Raw genomic sequence first — 15,846 nt, forward strand, 5'->3', positions numbered from 1 at the left:
TTCTCTGCTGTGTACTTTGAGAAGTAATAATACTCTGTTTAAGAAACTTTGGGTGGATTTTTTTTCAGCACTTAAGAATGAAGAGTTCTCAACTTTTTCCTGCGTTTTCTTTATTTACTTTTCATTTTACAAATTACACTCATTGATTCAGAAAATAACTTATTCCAGTTTGCTGTATTGTATTCTTTCCTTTCACTTTGAGTGCCTTTTGTGTGTTTCAGGACTTTGTCCCACTCTATCAGGACTTTGAGAATTTCTATACCAGAAACCTCTACATGCGCATTCGAGACACCTGGAACCGTCCAATTTGCAGTGTACCAGGGGCCAAAGTGGATATGATGGAGAGAGTTTCCCATGACTATAACTGGACATTCACGTGAGTTAAATTGAAGAGAAGGCTGCCAACAACTACTACTAATTAGAGTCTCTGAAAGCATGTTGACGGCTTTGTGGTTAAAGGAGCAGTGAATTATGTTTATTTTGAGATAGACACCGGCTGTTTTGAGCCACATCTGGCCACCAAAATGATTATATAATCTTCAATGTTAACACTTACTTATGATTCTGCATGTGTTAAGATTTCATAGGTCTGTTCCTTTTTTGTGTGATGTCCAGAAACTGGATTAGATCCTTCAGATTGCACTACTTGTGACTTTTTGTGCTGGTTCAGAATCAGTCCAGACACTTGATGTAAATGTTGCTGCCCAAAAATGAGTTTATTACAATTGTTCTGAGTCACAGCTGAAATAGACATTTGAAACAAAACCAGAAATTAAAGATGTTTTGTTGTCTTCTGTCTTTTAAATTGGAAATGATGTGGCATGAGGCTTGATGTAAAGAGGTTTCCTGCATAGTATTTGGTGAAACTTGCTGCATCTCTCCTTGACTTTCAGGGGCAAAGTAATTAACAATTTTTTCTAGTAAACTTCTTGTTTAATCTCCTTGTCACGTAGCATCAGCACAAGAGTGCCAGATGTGTTTCCTTTCTGTGGTTAGAGGATATCCTGCTTGAGGGGCTGCCAAGTTAACTGCTCTAGATATCTTATTTTCTAATTGGAAAGCAAATTGAATGTTTCTGATGTGGAGGAGGGATCATGTGAGAAAAATTCTGTTTGAGAAGCCTGAAGTAATGTTTGATATAATAGCATAAATACCTCTTACTATAGACTGTTGTGAGAATTTCCATTTTTTGTTTGCAATTATGAGAAAGGGAGAACGTGTTTATCATTGCTTCAGCTTCAAAAGGATCACTGCTGAAAGAATTTAATTGTTGATTCTATATACTTTTTACTAATATTTCAAGTGCATATTCTGTGAAACTGGAAAAAGTCTTCTGTCTTAGTTTTACAATTTGGTGTATCCTGATTTTTAGTGTTTTTTAAATACAGGTACACGGGGAGAGTGATTAAAGGTGTTATTAATATGGGTTCCTATAACTACCTTGGATTTGCAAAGAACAGTGGGACTTGCCAACAGGCAGCAGCTGAAGTTCTGTCTCGGTATGGAGCTGGGGTGTGCAGCAGTAGGCAAGAGATGGGTAAGTTGGATAGAACATTCCTTCAGTGTTTGTTTCAGAGTATTTAATTTGTTCTCAAATCTTTTAAATATTACTTGTTCCAGGTCTGGAACTTAGGACTAAGCAATAATGAAGTCTTTATTTTAGCAAAGACAAATTGAGCTTCTGGGTTTAGTTTCAACAGCACAGCTGTTGATTTGATAATGTTTTCAGTGTTTCTGTTTGGTATTTTGACAGAAGACTGTACTGGTTGATGGAGGTGTTTCTTGTAGAATACAGCAATAATGAAAGCTTTTCACTCTGGATTTCTTCTGTTTTATGTGCAGGAAACTTGGACAAACATGAGGAGCTGGAAAAGCTAGTTGCCAGATTTCTAGGTGTGGAATCTGCAATGGCATATGGAATGGGGTTTGCAACCAACTCCATGAACATTCCAGCTTTAGTAGGCAAGGTATGGCTCATATTACTGGTAAGAGCACATGTAACACAGACAGTGTGGGCCCAGTTTTCTAAAATCTACTTGTCTATTTCTTTCTTCTCTGACAGCACCTGCAGATATTATCTGCAGAAATTGTAGGTCACAGTATGGATCACTACCTTTGTAAAAATCTTTGGGCAGCAGAATCCTAGGGGCCAATAACACTGCAGATCTTGCTCTGTTCTGGGACAAGAAAGAACAGCATAGCATGCTAATGGGTTACTTCCACTGGCTACTTGTTGGTATATTAAATAGTGCTGATTGACTTAAATGTGTTTTGATGCTTTTGAGGCACTAAGAAGTAACTGTCATTCAGACATATAGATGAGCTAAGCTGCATGTTGGTACATCAAGATTTATTATGTGAGATTATCTGTGAGCCTTTGGAGCTAAATCCTACTGGAAACAAGGTAGAATACAGGGACTGATTTATACTACTGTGCCCCATAAAAACAGTATACAAAGCAACCTGACTGTTTTGCATCTCAAACCAGTTTAAGGTATTGGAAAATGAAATGGAACATAGTTCTTTGTGTCTTCTGATGCAAAGTATATACTTAGCTTCTAAGCTGAGCAAAATAATAGAAGTACTGAAACAATTTTTTTCTCTTTGAAGATTATTCACACTTAGTGTAGTATTACAGATGTATTAGTCCTTGTGTAGTGAACTAGTTTTCCTTTATTTCACTAACTTATTTTTCCGTTTCCTGATATCGCTTTCTACAGATGATAAAATTGCTACACTTCTTCCTGGCAACTTTTCCTTGTGGTGATTTTCTTCATTCAGTAGCTGTAGTGTCTTCACATTTGTCATATTTGCAACTCTGAAGCAGCACAGTCTACTTAATGCCTCTTTGCTTTTGTCCTATTATGTTTCAAATGTGAGATAATTTCTCTAGAGAGACTTTTTTAAAATCTGATGCTAGAGAGAAATTCAGTGTTTCACATTTTTTAGAGTCAAATACTTCTTCAGTGCTATAGTTTTTAACAGCGTATCGTAATGTCTTTTATTTGCTTTTTGCTGTTTTTCTTCCCATATCTCCCTGATTTTTTTCTTCACCAGAAAAACAATTCATAATTTCTTTGAACTTTTGAATTTAGAAGTCTACTTACACATATCTGATTCTGTTTTCTATCTGTAGTAGCTTATCAGAATGCTCTTAAGATACCTTACTCAATTCTTTAGTTGTCACATGTGAATGTTTTTAACAATCAAGAATCAGAACAGTTAATTCCAAATTATGTATTGTAGCTGTTTCATGTACGTAACTTGCATGTTTAGTAATCTAACTCTTGTACTTGGATACAACAGTCTACGCTAAGTATTAAATAGCTAAGTAAGAAGCTTTAATCTCATAAGCCTAGAAGCACACTGGTACTCAAGTGAATATTCCAAACAGAAAACACTTCTGAAAAAAAAAATCTTCTTAAATGAGCAATTTTATTATTTGGAACATTCACTAAATGCTGCTTTTTTTTTTTTTGACTGCCCAAAGTTGTTCCTCACTGCATTGATTTTTTTTTTTTCCATTGTCTGCACATAAAGGTACACATAAATCAAATCTTGGAATCTGGCACCGCTTGGCGCAGGATTGGCTGTTTGCACACAGCCTGTTTGGCAGTGTTTTGTTAGAGTCCTCACTAAAGCCTAGAGACCTCCGTTCTTCCTTAAGCTTCTGAGTTTTCATCTCAGGTTGTAGATAAATTTTTGGATACAGTGTTTCTTGATACCTGAAGATTTGGCAAATAAAATCAGTAATGGCATTTGTAATAGCATCAATAATGGCATTTTGGCCACGAGCAGTTTCTTTGACAGTCACTAGTTTGACTTCAACTCTACCTCCAAAATCTGGTTAACAAAAGGAATTCAAAACCTTCAGCAGCATTACCCAGCCTTCTTAACAGCAGCTTCTACTAAGTGGATGCTGAAAACAAGTATTGTTTTTATACGTTGAAGGTTATATTTTAGCACTGTTATGGCATCACTAAATGCCAGGTCTTCCTGCACATTGCAATTTTCAGGAGAAATCCACTGTTATCAGTCATGTTATCAGGTGCCTAGTATGGCTATTGCCAAGTATGCTGAGTGAGGACTACAAGTAATGTGAGACTTAAGGGTTGTACAGTCAGAAGTAGTTAGACCATTTGAGGTAATGCTAGGCTCTGAAACTTGCCTAATTTGAAGCAAGTGTCATTACTGTTGTTGCAGTAACTAATAACAGCGTGTACCTGTAGCCCAGAGCTTTGAATCATAGCTCTAGTCTGTCAGAGTGTAAATAACAGAGCTAGAGTAGCAGTGCTTGAAGGATCTTATTTTGGCTATTAAGTAAACAATCAAATGAGCTTCCACGTATATTCAGTTAGAAATTAAGTGATTAGATCTGAATTCTTTAATTCATTTGTGTAGTGCTTTGTAATGTGGCTTTTATTTAAGTTTCCATGTCTGCCTTGTAGAACATGTATGGTAGGAACTTCACTGGCATATGTTTCTGGCAGTCTTTAATTAGTGTTGGTCTCCTCCTGGCTGTTCTCTCACAAATAAGTTTGCTGATAAATGCAACCAAAGCTTCTCTGTGGTATCAGCACTCCTCAGCTTTAAATATGATTATCAGCAATTGCTGTACTGAATCAGTGATTTCTTTGGTCACTTGTATTTCTCAAGCAGCAAGAAATATTAGGTTACTTAGACTCGAGTTTTAATTTATTAATTTATTTTTTAATCTAATGGAATATTCCTTTATATTAGGCCAAAATGAGGCTGCTCATCAGTATGTTGTATCTCTGCCAAATGCTCATATTTCTATTTAATGGGTCTATTCTCATTTTCAACTTCTTTTTTATATATATATTTTTAATATTCCCAACACTTTATGAAGGATGTTAGTACTGGATTGTTATATTCAGGTTTTGTGATATTTATGCTTAACAGTAGCAACCAGTAACATAATATATGTTCTCTTCTCCTGTATAGTAGTTCTGAAGAGCAAATACTAGTTGAAGATTTCAGCACTCATGCCCAAGTCCATGAAATACACAGAATGAACCTTTCCTGTAACAGCATTTGGAACACTGGGGAATAGCAGTCTTGAGCCTTCCAAAAACGTGGAATGCTTCTAGATACACTGCAGTTCCCTTGCAAAATTTCCTTTACTGCAGAAAAAATATTCCAGTTGTGTATGATACCACCTTATGTAACTGTAGGCAGTACCTTTCCACAGTTTGTTCTAGTAACTCTCATAGAAAAAGATTCTTTACTCTTCCCTCCACTGTCCATAGATAAACTCAAAATGGATGTATGTTTAGTCTCAAATCTTCAGCATCTCAACACACTTTCTGTATTTTTAACTTAGCAAAAGTAATTGCTAGAGATGCAATGGATTTGCATAGTTGTTGGTAGGAGCCAAGGCTGTTTAGAAATACTATCACACTCTTACAAACTAATCCCCCAGTGTTAATTTCTGTACTCCACAGCTACACTATGTGATAAAATGTTCACCATGTCACCTGTTGACCTGTAATCATTGCTGCTCTCAAAACAGGCATATCCAATTCTGATATTTTTTCAAAAGACTATTTTTTCCCCTTTTTTGAATAAATGAATGCATTTTATGTTTAAAGGCTTCAGGAAACTTATGAACGTCTCTCCTTGCTGTTATTTTTCAATTTGTGTCTCTTATAGATTGAGGTAACATACAAGGTACTGTATACTGGTCATAAAGGAAGTTAGTCTTTTCGGTACCGTTCTGAACATGACTTTAGTCAGTGGTTACCTCTTAAGTGAGAAATATTGCAGCTTAACGATAAAGCCATTATTACAGGAATTGGGTGCTCTGGGATTTATTTATTAGTATAGCTGTAGTCTTGTTACTCTGCTTTCTGTTTTATGAGGCTGTACTGAAGGATGTATACTAATTGTCATCGTGAAACGTTCAGACATGCTTAACTGTAGGACTTTGGGTGGTAAAACAAGTAATTATTTAAGCTAATGGCTGTTGTATGTCTTTATTTACCACATCAAGACTGCAAATCATTTCTTAGCTAGTCTTGCCTGAACCAGCTGCATTTATGTTGGCTTTTTTTTTCCTTCCGTTGCTGGGGGGGTTTTTGTTCTTAAATTATCTCTGTGCAATTCAGAGCTGAAAGGTGTTGTATGCTTGACTGTGAAAGATAACTTTTTCAATATCTTTCTCTTTTCCCTTCTAATTCAGGGCTGTCTAATTTTGAGTGATGAACTGAACCATGCATCTCTAGTGCTTGGGGCAAGACTGTCAGGAGCAGCTATTCGAATCTTTAAGCACAACAGTAAGTAACAAGTGGTGGACTTCACCTTTCTGCTGGGCCTTCAGATCAGGTGGAAACTCTTCTAATAGTTGGAAATCCCATTTGATTTATTAAATCGATTGCTGGTTGCCTGAAAGATCAAAAGACTGCTACTACTATTTAGTCATTGTGATTTGGAAATTATTTAATGTATTCAGTCTCAAATGGTAGTGCTTTCATCATTAAGCTGTGCTGACTTGCATCTCTGCATATGAAGAACACAACTTTGCTCTCTGGCAGGTTTAGGGGCAGTGGTGTTCTAATGTAGCTTCTTGTTACTTGGATAGCTCAGGACTGTTAAACTCATCTAATAGTCCATGTCACATAACATGGTCTTGTAGTGGTCTAGGTTGTGATGTGAGGGAGTAGGGAAGTTTTAAATTTTAGGACCAAATGCTAGCATGATCCTACATTAACAAAACCTTTAGAATAAAGATGTCATGGCTAAGCTTGACAACTGTGTGTACATACAAAGTAGTATAAAGGGGATTTCGGGATATGAAGCACAGATTAACTGTTACTTGCTTTGTGTTTTTCAGAAACAGATACTTAGAATTGTCATTTTGCTAGTTTCAGCCTCCTCCAAAAGAGAAATTTTATTTTTCAAATAAAAAAAATACTTTTTTCCTCTTAGACTCTGTGAAAAATGTACCATCTTCTTAATTCATGAAGTCACTACCTTCATTCTTCAGTTACTTGTAACTCATAACACACTTTTCATAATATCATTCTCTGAGATCACTTTGACTCTTCTTCCTTTGAAATCTCTGATAGTGTCAGCAAAGCTTAGGTGGCTAGTTTTTTTTCTTTCCTTGTCCTACTTGATGGTAGGTCCTTCATTGTGTTTCTTGTTTCTTTTGTCTTTATTTGCTTATTCTCTGTTGTTTGAGTACTTTTCCTTAAAGAAGTACAGAGTGTACTGGTAACACTTTTTTTGTTGTCCTTGTTCTTCATCAGTCTTGATTACAGCACTGTTTGGTTGCTGGGCGAGATCACAAAAGCTTTGCATTCATCTTCTGTATTCGTATAAGCATACTTCTGAATATTGTCCCACATTGCAGAATTTTAGGGAACACTCAAGAAAATATAGTCCTGGGTATTATGTGAGAAGGTCTTAGAAGCCCTGGCATTACAAGGAAGAACAGATGTGGGATTATAGGGTACAAACTAGCAATGGTGTGACTATTGGTTATTCTAGAAACTTTCTACTTGTTGGGGATCCATGAAAGAGGATGGAATAGCAGATTAGAATCAGAAGGCAAAATGCAAGCAATGAAACTGCATGTCTTTTCAGTACTATCTTTTTTATGGTCTATGCTGCTTTAATTAATCACATTTTTTCCAAGATACTAATGGCTTCATTCATTATTTTTAGAGAGATTTTCAGTTTTTCCCCTCCTCATTGTGCAGTTTGTCCTTTTTATTAAGGTTAGACCTATTTTGTAGTCCTTCTTTTCCTTGAAAGATTAGAGCAGAAGGCTTTTATTCTAATATTTTCCATCGCTGCACTAAATTCATCCTTTCTGCCGTGGGAGAGATATTGGAGACAGGGATTATTCCACTGTTTATTTGATTTTCATATTTTTCTCAACTCGTTCTAAAAGTTAAGTTGACCCATTTTACTCTCTAATTTCTAGTCTAGTTCTAGTTCATAAGCTCCACTTACTCCTAAGATTGCTTTAGTCTACCAGTCTACCTTTCTCATGATTTATGCTCTTCTTCATGCCCCTGTATTTGCTTGTTTCTTGCTCAACATTTTAGTATTTCTGGTTGAATTGCTGCTATATCTGTTCTTCCCTCACTATTTATTTTCTTCAGGACTGATTTCATGTGTATGCATTTGTTTACGTTATACTTTAGGTCTACTTGGATTATGTCAAGCCAAACATAATAAGGTTTCAGATTACGTGTTTACTAACAACATCATCATCTACCTAGCTTCTAGTATGCTTAGCATTCTCATTTTTCCTGTATCAGTTCTCCCTTTTTCTTCCCTGTTTATGTAGCTTCCTGTTCAGCTTTTAAACAGAAATGATTCAAAAACACACTTGTTATCCTTGTTCTGCACTTTGGTCAGTCTTCTGCTTGGATTGGTTATCTTTGAGCTTGTTCATTAATGACTTATTTCTATACCTAAAGACACTGTTGCCCCTTACATTCCCTTCTCTTTTCCTAACAATGAGATGTCTTCCTCCACCCCACATTCATTCTTCACCTGCCTCCTTACTCATTCTTGGCAGCTTGTGCTACATCTTGTACTTTTAATTTACGATTATCTAATTCTTCATCAGAGTTTGTGCAATCACTCAGTCCCTTTAATCTCATCTGTGGGCCTGCAGCTAGATTAAGCCAGTAAGCATAGGTTTCTGTGTGGTTTCTTCTGTACCTAAGCAATTCGTGTGCTTTTGGAGTATTGCTATCTTTAGTCATGTTAAAGCGCGACAGTAGCTGTTTTGGTACCATTTAACAGTAATTTCTGGTGCAGATATGCAAAGCCTGGAGAAGCTGCTCAAAGATGCTATTGTGCATGGGCAACCTCGTACACGGAGGCCCTGGAAAAAAATTCTTATCTTGGTGGAAGGAATATACAGGTACAAACTATTCTTTTTATTCCTAAGACCCTCTGCGTAAGGTCTATCTGCGTAGTGTTTGGGTTCCTTTGTCAAATCAAACAATATTATAACTTCACAGTTATTTCATGAATCTCTTATCTGAGATTAAACTGAAGTACGTATGCCTCACATCCTGAACTTTCTGTTGGTAGTACGGTATCTACACTTGGTATTATCATAATGTTTACCGCATCTAGATCAGGTTGTAGAATTTAATCTAAACTAATGATGAGGTCTTAAATTGCTTGTTTGTTACATTCTTTCTGTGATCAGTGGGTGATACTAGTGTAAATGGAATTATGCAGTGAGAAGGTTTATTTATTTATTTATTTATTAGAGAGTAGGAGTATGTAGTAGGTTTAACTGACTGCATTGAAGTCATCAATGTGACCTTCAGCACAAAGAAAAAAGTCTGTCCGTTCATAGCCCTGGAAACAATAGACAAGTAGAATGTCAGATCAAAATAATTATATTAGGACGGAAGTAGAAAAGGGATAATTCATTTATTAAATCATCAGTGAATACATTCCTTTGCCTCTTACTGTTACTACTACTGCTTTTTCATTATGTCAGCATCCCAAAGAGGTTAAACAGGTAAAATATTTTTACCCTGAGCACTAGGTACGAAGAGGATTTGTTTTTCAACTCTGCAAACAGAAATGCATATAAAGAGTTCTATGTGATCACAATTAATAAGAGTAAAGAAAAAGTTCAGTGATTTCTGGCTCTGCAAAGAGAACCCCAAACATTAAGTCAACTTACAGTTAATTTCTGTTTCTCAACAGTATGGAGGGATCCATAGTCCGTTTGCCTGAAGTGATTGCCCTTAAGAAGAAGTATAAATCCTATCTATACCTTGATGAGGCTCATAGTATAGGTGCTCTGGGTCCTACTGGACGGGGTGTAGTGGAGTATTTTGGACTCAATCCTGAAGATGTGGATGTTATGATGGGAACATTTACCAAAAGCTTTGGAGCTGCTGGAGGATACATTGGGGGCAAGAAGGTAAAAAAAAGAAAAATAACAAAATCTCATGTCTCTCCCAGGCTGGTGTTGTAGTGCTTCAGTAAGCGTTTCAATGTTGATTTGTTTCTTAAATTGCCTTTGTTGTCCATTTGTTTCATAATTTTATGTACTGTCTGGTACATTAGAAGTCTGTTCAATGCTGGAGAGCCCATTGTAGTAAAATACCTCATAATTCCATATTTTCCGTGTGGTCAGTGGAGAGCTCAGTTTGCAGAAAGTATGGTAAGAGTGTAATATCTTCTTAGGAACTGTTAGAATCCAGGAAGCAGGGATTTCTCAATATTACTTTTTATGAGATTAACACGAAGAGTTCCAAAAGCTTGAGTTTTTCAACTTTTTAGAAAAAAAATCCATTTCTTAGCCTAATGGAGATGATTTCCTCTGAACTTGAACTGCTTGCTCTTGAAAAAGACTTTTGTGCATGTGGGTACTGATTCTCTTCTATTGGAAGCCTATTTGCCTTTGTCAAACTCCTCTTTTTGGCAGGGTTAGTGTAGATGGTTACATGTGTCCCTTCTTATGTCCTTGCATGTATATTTCAGATGAGACTTATAATAAACCTTTACTTCAGAGTAAAACACTACCATTTTCCCATTGGGACAATAATTGTTTAGATGTGAATAGTGACGTACTTCATCTGAATGGGGATGGGACTTGAAGAGGTTCCTTTCTGAGATTTTTACTGCAGTTGGAATAAAATGAGTGTGACGTCTTAACCAGAATAAAGTACCATCTTATTCTTTTTCCAAGGTAGTGGAAATAAATTCCCTTGGTGTAAGGTGAAGCAGCCCAGAGTCCTTTATGACTGTATTTTAGGTGCCCTATTTGCGCAATTGCTTCAGAAGTAAGGGGCAGACAATAATATTAAATTGAATGCTTCCACATCTTTATAGTATGTTCCCTGCTTTTGCTGTGCACGGAGCAGTCTTAACAATTTTATGTTGGAATCTGTCCTGGCACTTGTACTGTTTTTTTGATATTTTACTGGAGTGGTCAGGTTATTATGAAAGGTTTTGATACTGGTAAACAACAAGCAGCCTAGATTTATGGTATGTTTGTCTTTTGTTCCTATATGACCTGTCCTTACCCTGTAACAAATCTAGAACATACCCTTAATTGGGAAGTGCAGGAATAGTAGTTGTGAAGTAGTTTGCAATCTTAAATAAAACAAAACATGCAATTTAGATCGTGCTGGTCAATGGAAGAAAGTAGTGTTTTGTAACCTGTGACATGTTTGGTGACTTTTGTGGGAAGCAATTATACTGAGCACTTCAATTGTTCATTACTTATACTGTAAAATAAATCCTTGAGCTACCTGTTCTTTTCCAGGATGTTCTTCAAGGAGTTTGTAAAATGGCCCAGCTTACTTTGTGGTTAAAGCATTACTCTGGAATGCTAGAAGAGCACTGTCTGATGGCCTCTTTTGTTTTGGTAGGAGCTTATTGATTACCTCAGGACTCACTCTCACAGTGCTGTGTATGCAACATCACTATCACCTCCTGTTGTGGAGCAAATCATCACCTCCATGAAGTGCATTATGGGTGAAGATGGTACAACTTTTGGTGAGTCTTTGAAACTTCAAGCATGTGGAAGATGCCAGACAAAACTCATTCAGAGAACACATTCATGATTGTCTGTTAGCTCATGTAGATGTACTATCCTGCTTGGCCTATCAGCCTAATAAAGTTGTAAAGCATTTTGAGCTAAAGGTAAGTCATCCTAGGATTACACAGGACAATGTTGTTTTGTATTGATTTTTTTGTTGTTGTTCTGTATCTAGCTTTTCTAGACTTTCCTCTCTCTTCCTGGTCTCCTGATCATTGTTATTTTCCCAGCCTTTTCAGGTATTTTGTTGTATATTTTACAGTCTTGCTTAGTTCCTGGAGGGGACTATGGTTTTGATTTTCATCTCCAGTATAGCTTGATGTTTTCACCTTGGTTAAAGTAAATGAGGACATTTTAAACTTGAGGAGCTAGAGGCAGAATTCAAGTTACATTGATTTAACACACTGAGGGAGGCACATTCAGCCCTCTTGATTCAATTCTTTCTTATTTCTACTGTGGAAAAAAAAAAAAAAAAAGGGAAGATCTGTAGAACTCTTGATTCATGCAAAATCCAAAAGCCAAATTTATGCAACTTATTTGCCTGATAGGTAGAAGTGTTTTCTTATTTATTTCATGCAAAAAAAAAAAAAAAAAAACAACAAAAACCTTACACATCACAGGTGCAGGATGCTTTGAAGCCCTAAATTGTATAGCACTTTGCACGTATGATACTTTTCCATCTTCATGGGTTCTTAAAATGATGTGAGCAGCTCACACAGGATGGCAGTGTAGCTCACCAAAGTTCTCTTTGTGGCTTTCAATTCACATACTCTTAGAATTCAAATCCTTGAATGTATTCAGTTATAGAAGTTTCAGGCATCTGGCCACGAGGTGGTGGTGTATACTGAAGAACTGTATTTTTCAACTTGGATAGTCTGGTCAGCTAACTTAGCTGATAACTCCTACAGTGGAAAAGTATGCTGGTAAAATAACTTCAGAATCAGAGTTGTCCCTGTTAATGCCCTCAGAATAGACATTAACCAAATGTCAAGCTACCTGAAAAGTTCTGCTGAACTGCTGGGTCTTGCTGTCTTAAAAGTGACTGAGCTCATCTTAGCTAATGATCTGCTCAAGTATTGATTGATTTGGGTTTCTTTCAATATCTGATTGGCTTAATGAAGTGCTTCATAGGCATTTTCTTTAGATGAAGTTAGCTAAACTACAATTGTGCGAACTGAAAAGCTATAAGGACTTCTCCTCATGTAAAGAATTTGGCTGAAAAACTTGTTTTGATTCTGTGGACTTGTGCTTCAGAGCCTCAAACATTACAGTCTACAATTGCTTTGACCACAGTAAGTCTGAAGTAGAATAGTGCTGGGGAGTTATTAATTGTGGAAGGCAAACAAGTAGGAGAAAATAGTGTTAAGCTGGGTTGCTGATAAGCATATCTGAATAAATAAAGCATTACTGAAGTTTTAACTACTTTTAAATTAGTCAAGCTAAACTAATGGGAAAGGTGGTCTGAGATAGGGTAGTGATTTTTTTTTTCTGGGGCTTTTTTAAAATTATTTTTCTTGGAGCTGATTCAGAACAATAAACTGCTAGCTAGATCCAAACCCTGTGTTCATTCACAACTAACTCTTCTAATGGCTTCAAGAATGCTTGTTTGTAAAGTCTTTGTGGGTTCTTTACCTTCTTGTTTCTGTTCACCAAGTGCTACTTTTAAAAGTAACCACTCTCTATGACATCAAACTATTGTGGAAACTGTGGTTTCAGATTGAGATGGTCAGTAGCTGAGGAATATGCCACAGGAAGTAATTAGTTTTTATGGACAAAAGTTTTTTGTGTATTATTTTGCAAGAGTAAGTTAAAATTCTCTTCCCCCATGTTTAGGACTATTTCTGAATCTAATAAAACATCTGGAGACTCTGGACTTTCAGTACAGGGCAGTGTAGTTACTAAAACCTTACCTAACTATGAAAGAAAATATCTGGTTTCAGATCTTTTTAGCAAGCTGCCAGTGAATAAGCAAAGTATTTGTAATCGAAAGCACAGGCAAAATACAGATGCTGTGGAAAGTTGTATGGCTGTTCACAGAGAACATAGAAATGACAGTCTGCAAATACACTGCTCGAACTGGGACAGCAGTCTCTTGTGTCTTGGATTCAGTTCAAACTATCTGTTAATTCTAGGTACTGTTGATGCATATAAGAGACTATCAGGCCTCAGTCTCTGGAAACAGTTACAGGAACACATCTATACGTGAATGCAAGTGTATTACTTCCCCTTTCATCCAGGCTGCAAAAAACATTTCAACAAACAAAATGATGACAGAGCCCTCTTTACAGATTTATGGTAACAGTTCTTCCAGTACTACTTCTGGAACTCCTCTAGGTTGCTGTAGTACATCTGTCCTATTTCACTTTGCATTACTTCTCTTACCCTTGACTCGAAGACCATTGTGTGATCTTGAAATAAAACATGCTTAACTTGTGATCATTTTGATAACTTCTTCAGCAGAACAGTCCTCAAGAGTGGTGAACGTGTCTTTGGGAAACTCCCCAGTGATAATATGCTTGGGTGTATCATTACATTTGGTTCTGATATATAGTAAAGTAGAGTGGGGAGAAGGGATGGAGAAGACCTCTTGCCACTAGTTAATTTTTGGTGCTGATATTTCAATTCAAAGTCATTATGACTGAGCTGTAAACAGGCAAGCATGGCAGAAACTTGTCAGTGGTTAATTCAGTAATATTAATTATGCATACAAGTTTACTATTATCCATCTCATTTTCAGCAGGTGAATATCCCAAACCTAATCAGTACTTACTAAAATAGCATTTGTAGAATAAGTTGTGGAGACACCTTGAACAAGGTAGCGTTTCAGATTTATGTGAAAGTTGGCTTCAGCACTGTATAGAAAACCACATTTACTATTCTACATAGCTGTGAAGTTGTAGGCAGTGGAGGTGGAAGTAGCACAGTTTGTCTGAAGTTCTGAACAATCAGAAACAACTAACTTTTGAAGGCTAGCCAGTTAGCTGCACGTAGCTTTATAGGTGTTTGTCATCTTAGCACCTTGGATGTGAGGAACTAGTAGTGTATCATCAATTTTAATAATTTTTAAAAAAGATTATTTCTGATCTTACTGTTGTTGTTATGCAGTGAACTTGAGTGAGTTTGATCAAAAAATGTAGTCAAACCAATTATAGCTAACAGGAATTAGGATATCCAGCTGTGTTATCAGGGAACTGTGAGCCTAACTCAGCAGTTCGGTAGACTGGATCATTGCTATAATGTTAATATTGTCCATATTGGAAACAAAACTAAGCCTGATCCCTATAAATTGTAAGTGAGAAGAGTTTGGAATTAGTAATTCACCTCTGTGTGTTTAATTAGGCCCTTGCGTGGGTGTATGATTTCAACAGCTAAAACCATCTGCCTCATAAGTAGTCATATTCAAGTCAGACATGGATGTAAAAATTTTCTTGTAAAAATGATCCAGAAATTTATGTAAGTGTAAAAGTAAGCATTAGCAAAGACATGACTCAAATTATATTAGTTGGTGTATAATCCCAAATAATTTGTAGCTTATTTGTAAATAAAGTTCGTCTCTTGTCATTGCTAGCAGTAGAAATGCAAATGGAAGCAGTGGCTGCTCTTCTGCTTGAAGGGGGAATAAATATTCCTTGTACAGGCTGAGGTTGAAAACGTTCAATTAGTGTTAAAATAGTTTCATTTGAATTTCCTCCAATAATGCACTTGATAATTTAACACCTCATTAACACTTTGAGAACCCAGGTTTCAGTCAAAACTAATTTGAGCGAAGTGAGAACTTTTTTTGTTGCTACCCTTGAGAATCTCAAGCTGAGCTGGGAAACAGTTAAAAAAACAAATACTCTGGGGGTTATAAAGAGAATTTCCTGCTTCTCTCCAGGGGACTGACAGCTTTAAACGTCACTCTCTGTATTTGTGCTTCCAGCTGGGGATCTTTTAAATCCAGCTTGCTGCTGCATCCTTACCTCCCAAGCACTCTGCATGGCAAACCTCTGGAAAAACTTCTTTAACCTGAGCCGAGGAAGAGAAATCCTTCAGCCATTGGTGCTTTGAGGTTTAGTGACATTAACAGAGCAGTACCCATTGTGTTCTGCATTGGAATGTGAGATTTCTTCAATGCCTGTTCTTTTGAACTTCAGTTAATGTTGTGTTTGTGCAAAAGCTCATAAAGCTTGATCACTTGACACTTGCTTTGTTCTTGTAAGCTCAGTGTATGCTATTTATGTTCCTATATCTGCGTAGCCTAAACATGAATCCATTGAAACAGAAATAAGACTAGGAACGTGGCTTTG

At 36.6% G+C, this 15,846-nt stretch overlaps 1 protein-coding gene across 2 annotated transcripts in view; it reads left to right on the plus strand.

Moving 5' to 3' along the window:
* The window catches only part of SPTLC2 (serine palmitoyltransferase long chain base subunit 2), a 64,530-nt gene that overhangs the window by 17,747 nt on the left and 30,937 nt on the right, over window positions 1-15,846 (plus strand). For both annotated transcript variants that reach the window (XM_065752102.1, XM_065752111.1), the window contains exons 3-9: window positions 222-376; window positions 1,389-1,537; window positions 1,843-1,967; window positions 6,203-6,296; window positions 8,800-8,905; window positions 9,712-9,931; window positions 11,388-11,514. In XM_065752102.1, coding sequence (XP_065608174.1) covers window positions 222-376; window positions 1,389-1,537; window positions 1,843-1,967; window positions 6,203-6,296; window positions 8,800-8,905; window positions 9,712-9,931; window positions 11,388-11,514 — 976 coding nt within the window. The remainder of the gene's footprint in view (window positions 1-221; window positions 377-1,388; window positions 1,538-1,842; window positions 1,968-6,202; window positions 6,297-8,799; window positions 8,906-9,711; window positions 9,932-11,387; window positions 11,515-15,846) is intronic.

This window comes from Cyrtonyx montezumae, unplaced genomic scaffold, assembly GCF_038088225.1.
Source record: "Cyrtonyx montezumae isolate F1298 unplaced genomic scaffold, pur_monq_1.0 scaffold_10, whole genome shotgun sequence".
In the NCBI taxonomy this organism is placed as follows: domain Eukaryota; kingdom Metazoa; phylum Chordata; class Aves; order Galliformes; family Odontophoridae; genus Cyrtonyx; species Cyrtonyx montezumae.